Source organism: Delphinus delphis, chromosome 14 (assembly GCF_949987515.2).
Source record: "Delphinus delphis chromosome 14, mDelDel1.2, whole genome shotgun sequence".
Taxonomy (NCBI): Eukaryota; Metazoa; Chordata; class Mammalia; order Artiodactyla; family Delphinidae; genus Delphinus; species Delphinus delphis.
The window spans coordinates 74626169-74634769 of NC_082696.1; the positions used below are offsets into that span (position 1 = coordinate 74626169).

At 46.5% G+C, this 8601-nt stretch overlaps 1 protein-coding gene across 3 annotated transcripts in view; it reads left to right on the forward strand.

The window, feature by feature from the left end:
- Positions 1–8019, forward strand: part of HMGN3 (high mobility group nucleosomal binding domain 3) — a 31947-nt gene extending 23928 nt beyond the window's left edge. The window contains exons 3-7 of one of the 3 annotated variants that reach the window (XM_060030317.1): positions 2226–2255; positions 5375–5425; positions 6720–6833; positions 6954–6996; positions 7374–8019. In XM_060030317.1, the coding sequence (XP_059886300.1) occupies positions 2226–2255; positions 5375–5425; positions 6720–6833; positions 6954–6996; positions 7374–7387 (252 nt within the window). In that variant the 3' untranslated portion in view covers positions 7388–8019. The other 2 variants (XM_060030316.1, XM_060030318.1) reach the window with 2 other exon arrangements.
- The last annotated feature ends 582 nt before the right edge of the window (positions 8020–8601 follow it).

An 8601-nucleotide genomic window follows, 5' to 3' on the forward strand; every position in this document is an offset into this window, starting at 1 on the left:
GTTGGAAGTCTCTCTGGAAATCCCGCGGAGGTGGGGGGGGGGGGCGGATGGGGAATGGGGACCGGGGTTGGGGGCGGGGGATTTTTCAGAGGATTTGGCTTCGCTTCAATGAGATCTTATTCAGGACAGCTCGTTGGTGGACAGGGAAGCCCTTGTAAGTAACGGTTAACCTGTTGGCCGCTTTTCAGGCTCCAAACTGGATGGTTAGTGAGGAGTGGCCTTGGCATTGCACCCTGCAGGCTCACACTTGCATGTCTGGCGTGTCTGACCACTCCATTCACCTCCACGTTTTACTGAGGGCTCCCGCTACAGAAGTGCAAGAGAAGGGGGTCCTGTGCAGATGGGGTACGGATAGGAGACAGGGGAGGGAAGGCCAACCGGGCACACGCAGGGCGACACCAAGTGGGGGCGGGGGGATTCAGACAAGACCTGTTCAACGCCCTTTAGCAGAGAGGCCGCCGATTTTCCTCTCAGAGGGCGTCTTTCTGAGCACTCCTCTGCCGGCTACACTTTCCTCTTGAGGCGGTGTGGGCGGTTCTTGAAGCCACACAGAAGCGTTAAGCTGAGCTCTGCTTGGTAATCGGAGGATGCTCTCCAGCATGCCCAGAAAGCATACTGAAGAAGCACAGGTTACCCACTTGCTGCCCGGTTTAAGTGATAATGCTGCCTCTTCTTCGGGGATACCCAGCACCTGCAGTGAACCAGCCTGGGAAAGGCACTACAGGATTCGGGTTCTGGTTCCCAGCATGGTTATTGCTTCCAATTATCCCATGATATTCCAGTAGACGCCGTGGTGATTCCCATGGAGCATCTGATCCAGGCCCCGCCTCCCATACTGTGCACCCCTTACCCCTGCAGTGACGCGTCACAGCCGACACGTAGCCTGCACAGTCTCCCCGAGTCGGCACGTTCTGCCTACCAGCCTGAAGTCCAGCTCAGCTTTGCACACGACCCCAAGGTTAAAATTATTCCAGAAGGCTCTGGCCCTTCATTTCCTTCTGTAGTTTAAAGAAAGATGACTTTAGCTTCCTCTAGCTATTTTCAGCGAGAAAGGTCTTCGATGTGGAGATGGCAAGAAACATTTCTTTGACTTTGGCCTTGACCAGCTGACCTAGACTGACAAGAGAATTCCATGATTCCTTGCAATCCTGAGCCAGGCTCCTGCTGACCCCCTTAAAAGATTATTTGAGACATTTCAGCTCTTGTAATGAGGCGAAGTCTGCCTAAGGCAGCAAATTAGGGAAAAGCTTGAGTTTATTTTTTTCAGCCAGTATTCTTGCATATCCACTGTATGTTAGGTGGTACACTATTCTACTGGAGATAGAGCAGTGAACAAAACAGGCAGAAAGTGTGGAGTATTTGCTTCCGGAACACTTTTAAAGAAAGGCAGTTGTACTTTTAGAAAGTGAAATCCCTCGGGGAGCCATCTTTTGCTGGTGGGAAGTAGAATATCAATTCTATACGCGTGTTTCTGAAATGCCTAGAACGGTTCTGCTCTTAGAAATTTTCTTTGCCATGTCGTTTGCTGTTAACTTGCACCATCCTTGAAGAAAAGATTTCCTTGAAAAATACCAACCTCAACCCAGTTTCTCTAAATTTGTAAACTTCTAAATGAAAAGATGAGATTATTAAAATGATTATTTACATCTTTCAACGTGTGCGTTTCGTAGATAAATAAATGTGTTTATTTTGTTACAGGTAAAAGGAAGTCTTGCTTGTTAACTGCCTAAGATTTGGAGTCATTCTCTTTTCTAATGTAGTAACCAGGGAGGGGACTCCTGCTATTTCGGTTTCTGCACAATTATATAAGTCTCGTTTAGTATTAATTTATAAGCTTTAGTTCCATTTGTAAGGAGCAAGAGTCAGACGGGACTGGTTCTTAAATAGCACCTCCGTGCTCCTGTTGCCAGTTTTATCACAAAAGTTTGGGTCGGAGCCTAAATGTGTCTTCTTTGCCTTTTCCTTGTCCACCCCACCCTCTACTGCAAAAGGCCATTTCTTTGAACCGTGAGCCTACACCTCTTTAGGAACACGTCCTCTGGAATATTCCAGTGCCCAGGGCACTTGGGGGTATGTTTCACTGTGCTCACCTGGGGAGGGTAATGGGACTCCTGCATTCTATTCTTTCAACAAAGTAAGACAGTAAGAATGAATTTTTAAAACTCAACTTGGTTGTGTATAATCACCAAAACATATGTTTCTTTTTGTTTCCATTTCCTTTGTAGCCCACCAGACGGTCTGCCAGGTTGTCAGCGGTGAGTACTTTGGACCCCGTTGTTGTTAGCTCTTATGAACACACGTTCCCTCGGTCCAGAGCAAAGCAGCAAAAGGAAGATGAAGGTGGTGTTTCCCTTGAGGTTTTTTTATTTCCTTTTTAGAAATAACCTAGGTCAGAATTTCTAGCAACTTTGACCGGTGTTGCCAGCAGCTCACTTGATCAGACACGTTGGCGAAAAACAGTGGCCAGCCCGTTTAGCAAGCATTCAAAGCCCAGGAAGCTGTTTGATATCACTGGATCCCTGAGATGGAGAATTAGGTTAGCAAAGTCCTAGCCTCCCATTCTACACCTGATCTGCTAAAGGAGTCAAGAATTCCAGTTCTCCCTCCGTGACTCATACCTTAGTCAGGACGTTCTGAAGGTTGTCTGAATCCATAGGCTCTAGCCTCACTTCAGAACTAGAGAATCTGAAACAGTAACGATTTCCACTCTGCCACCTGGGGTCTCCCTCTGTGGGCCAGGCCCAGGGAAAGGACAAGGGTTAAGATCGTTAAAGCTGGGACCGGCTGGTGTGAGCGAGCCTTGGCCAGGAGTGTGCCTCAGCCCTTGTCACCACGCTGTGCTCCCGGCTGGCTCCAGTACTCATCCCTGCCGCCCTGCTCATGCACCAGTACTCCTTCTGCCAAGACAGGGCAGCCTGCCTCTCTGGTGGAGGACTTGGGTTACTTTATGTGCACTGCCCACTGACACGCAGAGGGAAAGGCATTGACCTCTTGGCTGACGGCACGTATCCCGATACTAGATAGCCCGGGAGCTGCAAGCTACTGTGACCTTCCGGGAAGCATGGATTCCCTCCTCAGCCCACACCTGTGCCTGGCACAGTGTAGGGAATCCAAGCTGAAATGGATATTGGAAACTTGTTTCTGAATTTAAAAAAAAATACTAGTTTCTGGCTTTTCTTCTCAATATATTTTTGCTAAACTTGTTTCACAAATTAAAAAGTATATATAGCAGTTACTGGCTTTTCTTCTCAATATATTTTTGCTAAACTTGTTTCACACATTGAAATAAAAAAAAAAAAAAAAGAAGCAGGTACTGGGACCATTCACAAGTTCAGAAGTATAGCCAGGTTTGGGTTGGCTGAGCCAGTGTTTCACATGAGTCCCAACGTAGGAAGCAATGTCAGAGTTACCGGGAAGGTTAAGACCTGGGAGGTGTGGTCGTGTGTGTACCCAGTTAATCCAGATTCTGCCAGAACCCCTCAAAGGTGGTGTGCTTGTCCAGTGGTATAATTTTCACTGTGGTTGAGAAGTTAAGTTTTAACTCTTTCGTAGATTTCACTGTAGATTATACTGAAAGCCATTGTATTCCATGGATATCTAGCCTTTCAAGGGGGTAGATCATGAAAGTCAAAAGCCAAATTTTAAAATAAGGCGTTTCCTGAACACCAGGGACCAGCAATATAATACCTTCCACTGACATCGTTGCCCATGGTGCTGACGCAGAGCCTCCTTGGAAGCCAGTGGGATTACAGACTACAAAACCTCATCATTTCCTGTCCCATCAAAACACGAATGCTGAGTTTGGGGGAAAGGTCTGTCTTAACAGAAAATAATATGAAAGGACATCATTTGCTGTCAATTGAGAAAACAAGGGCATGTTAATACACTATATCAAAGCCCAAAATAAAATTTTTTTAATCCTGAAAATTTAGGAGCCATGCAAGCTGATAGATGTGGGGAGCAAGGTACAAATATACAGTGGTCAGAATGTTAAGGAAAATAGTCCCTACTTTTCAAGCTCCACTTTCTTTTTTTTTTTTTGCGGTACGCGGGCCTCTCACTGTTGTGGCCTCTCCCGTTGCGGAGCAGATGCGCAGGCTCAGCGGCCATGGCTCACGGGCCCAGCCGCTCTGCGGCATGTGGGATCTTCCCGGACCGGGACACGAACCCGTGTCCTCTGCATCGGCAGGCGGACTCTCAACCACTGCGCCACCAGGGGAGCCCTCCACTTTCTTTTTTTATTTGAGAGGTCGTGTCCAATGGTCAATCTTCCAGAACTGAACTGACTACAATTTCAGTTTATGCCCTTGATGGAAAGGGCCAGGTTCTGTATGATCCTGAACATCTGGAGGTATTGGGGAGGAACATGTGTTTTTTCTCCACGTGGGGGCAGAGAGGGACTCTGGGCAGTGTTCTCTATTTAAAAACCATTCTCCCTGGTGCCAGGAAAGAAGTGTAATTTTTTCCTAACTCAACGAGAGAAATATTTGCCCTAAGGTAGCTATAGAAAACCAGAGGTTTACACTTCCGTGGTATCCCCATGTGCCCATCTCAGACCCCTAGGAAGCAGCCGGGCTGAAGCCCTGCGTGAAGGGGCCTGGGGCCACGGGACAGGTGGGCACTGCTCCCAGGAGTGGGGAGAGCCACACGAGGCAAGAGAAAAAGAGTTGCCCGCTGGGCTCGTTGGCTAATAGGGTCTGTGAAAGATCTTGAACTTCGGGAGCTAACAGTGGACATTGTATCGTTATAATTGTGTTCTTAATAACGAGCTCTAGGGACAAATGAGCCCAGGGTCTGGATGGGCAGGAGAGTCTCCTCACCTTGAGCTGGCCTTGGAAGAGGAAAGTAGGAAGAAGCTCAACCTTCAACAAGCGCTTGAAACCTGCATCGGAGGTGGGAGGATTTGGAACTGGCTTTGGAACACTTCACGGGCAGCTCTCTTATTCCCAATGGGCTTTTGCCTGTGATGGTGCTAGGATTTCTAGACTGTTCGGGAGGCCGGTGTCCCTGAATTCACCGAGTCATTTGGCCAAGGGCCTGAGTCGTTCCTCTTGCTGCTGTGTTGTGATAAAAGGAAGTACAGAGACATGGGACACAGAAGCTTAAATCTGTTCCCAGGGAGCTGTTCTGGCCCGGGGAATAGTGAGTTGGCTTTCAGATCTCACCTGCCATTCACTTGAGAACCCAGGATGAAAATAGTTATGAAATGCGGAGGTCTTTTTGCTGCTACCTGATGCTGAAAATAGGACGACATATTTTTTTGAAATGAACATCATAGTCAAGATGGACTGTCTTTAGCAGTCTTGTCGCTGTTCCTTTTGGTGCCGAGGGTGGTCTTTTTTCAGTATTTGTATAACTTAATTTGTCTTTGCAGAAACCAGCTCCACCAAAACCTGAACCTAAACCAAGAAAAACATCTGCTAAGGTAAGAGGTGGTCCCCCGCCCCACTTTGGCTTTTTCAGCAGTGAATAAATTATAATCCCATATCCCAGAGTCATCCGAGGCACGAGGACATTTTATGATCCAGGCTCAACGTACAGACTGGAAAACTTCCGCCAGCTACAGACAGGCTTTCTCCGAAGGCAGAGAGCACAACTTTATGTTTCACTGGGAGTGTGTTTTCCGTTTGGTCCGTAAAGCGAAGGAGGTCAGAGCGTGTTGGCGTGAAGGAGGTCAGAGCGTGTTGTTGTCCAAGGCGGGGTTTGGTAGCTGCCTCGAGAACACGCCGTTCAGATGGGGCTCAGAAGGGGTGAGCCCGGGCCCGGGCGACACTGCTGCCAACAGCTGGAGGCGTGGGGAGGGGCTTCTGACTTCACGTAACTGATCTGAGGAGGTCAGTCTGAGGACTGATAATAATTCCTATAATAGTCAATACCAGCAGATAATTAATACCGGCAAACAGTTACGTGGTGCTTATCCTATGCATAGATCCTCCCATCAGCCCCACTGAGGTAGATACACGTATCCCGTTTGGCAGATGAGGAAACTGCGGCACAGGACTGTTAAGAAATTTACCCCCAAATGGCTTTTCTGTACCCTGCCCTCCAGAGCGTCGTCCCTTGCTGTGAATTTTTTGAAACGATGTGTATGTATCATGGTATGAGTAGGCAGTTCGGAAGCGGAACTCATTTCTGTGGCTTGGTTGTTTTTATTTTTTTTACTTTTTGGCCGCGCCGCACAGCTTGTGGGATCTTAGTTCCCCGACCAGGGATCGAACCCGTGCCCCCTGCAGTGGAAGCGCAGAGTCTTAACCACTGGACCGCCAGGGAAGTCCCAGCCTGGTCTTAAAATCAGGAATTTTTCTTCCTCTGGGCCTTCCTTTTAAGCGCTTTCTCAGCTTTCTTGTCACTTAAGCCCCAGGTCCCCACGCGCAGTGTTCCTCTTGCTGGGTCTGCCCCGGCTTCACCACGTCCCCCTGCTGCTACTTCCCCATGGCAGAGGCACTTCTCACTTTAGCAAGAGACGGTGCTCTCCAAAGACACACACGAGGGGAAATCAAAGTCCAGTGGATTTTCTAAGCTGCCTGTTACATGTTCATGGAGCCTCAGTGGAACTCACTCAAAGCTCAGGGGAACCGGGTTTCCACTTTCCCCTGAAAGCCGCCACATTGGCCTTGCTCGTGTTTCCCCCTGTGCTTGGACGGAGGCTGAGCTGAGTTTGCACAACATCACACCGTGTCTAACACACTCTGTTTCCCTGTGCTTTGATCCCCTGTTAGAAAGAACTGGCAACAAAGGTTAACAAAGGTGCGAAAGGGGAGAAGGAGGAAAAGCAAGAAGCTGGAAAGGAAGGTACTGCACCATCTGAAAACGGTGACACTAAAGCAGAAGAGGTACTTTCCCGAAATACCTCCCGCTGATTGAATCAGTGTCTTGAAAGCAATTGCTCGATCCTTCAGCCGGCGACCGCATGTTCATAACGTCTCTCTTTATTGCCTGTAATGTTATTGCAGATCCACATCTCTCGCTCAACTGTTAATGTCTCAGCCTCCAGAGGTACCCCACCCAGCACACTGTCAGTAAAGGGGCAGATTGAAACAGTGAGAGTTAAGGGTACAGTAGAAAATTCCGCACGTTTGCAGTGACTAGCATCAGATAGTAGTGTGGTGTTCTTTTTATCGTGAACCGAGGGAGCTCACAGGTAAAGCTTCCGTGGTCGTTTGCAAAGCAGAAAGCAATAAAGGCAGCCAAGCGTTTGTGTCCTATTTTCCTGCCTTGTCTGTATCACACCCAGAGTTGAAGTCGGTTTTGCAGTAGAGCTGCTAAAAAACAGATGTTCCGAAGTGTGTGTGTCGGTGGGGTAGAATCTTCTTTGGCTTATAGTTGTTTTAATAGTAACTCTATCTTTTTTGTCTTCCGTTCTTTCTCCACAGGCACAGAAAACTGAATCTGTAAACGAGGGAGAATGAATTGTCATGAAAATTGGGGTTGATTTTATGTACCTCTTGGGACAACTTTTAAAAGCTATTTTTACCGAGTATTTTGTAAATGCTAATTTTTTAGGACTCTACTAGTTGGCATACAAAAATATATAAGGATGGACATTTTACCTTCTTGTAGTCATGCTTTTTGGAAATTTCCATCATCCTTGAGTAAAATAAATACCAGTTGAATATTGGAAGCTGTCTGTAAAATTGATTCAGCATTCCATGCACTTGCTTTAAAAATTTAGTCCTGTGCATACTGTGGTGTTTTTACTGTGTGTATTTGAATTTTTTCATGCAGTTTTTCTAGAGCAATAATCAGTGGTGCTTTTGTACCTAGGTTTTATGTGATTTTAATGAAACGTGGATAGTTGTGGCCACCTGCTGACTATTTGTGGTTTAAAATAAAAGGTTTTCCTGCCTGCAAAATACCTGCCTCTTAGTAGTGTCTTTGCTAAATTTAGGCAGTGTTTCATTTTTTTGTTGCAGAAGATGTAAAGAATTTCTACAGTCTGTTCTGTGATGGTCTCTCGAATAAGTCAAATAGGACTGTTTCTTAATTTTCTGCCCTTTAAAAATGTTATTTTAATAAAATCATCTATGAGTGCCAGCGTAGAAGAATTACGTCTAATATCCTTTATACCAGAAGGGACCTGCAGTGGTCACCATATAATAAAACTTAATACAACACTATTTTATTGAAGTCCTTATCAATAGGATAGCATTCTGCTAAACCGGAACAGTGAAAAACCATAAACTTGGACTCATCCTTGAAGATGTTCCCACCTTCAAAATAATACGAAGTTACACATTCGTATTAAAATATTTTCCCATTGGTTGAGGACTTCACAGTTTTGAAAGCACTTTATACCCATGTGACCACATTTCAGCCTTGTGTCAACATAGGAAAGGACTTGGCCTAGGTATTGTCAGAAAGAAATAGGAGAGTATGTGACTTACCTCAGGCCCACAGGAAAGAGAAAAATGGGGACTTGAACCTGGTCTCGTGAATAGTGTTCCTTAAGTCTGTTTGGGCTGCTATAACACCAGGCTGGGCATCTTATAAACAGCAGAAATTTCTTGCTCACGGTTCTGGAGGCTGGGAGTCTTGAGATCAGGCATCAACATAGTCAGGTGAGGACCCTCTTCAGGTCTCAGACTTCTCCCTGTGTCCTCA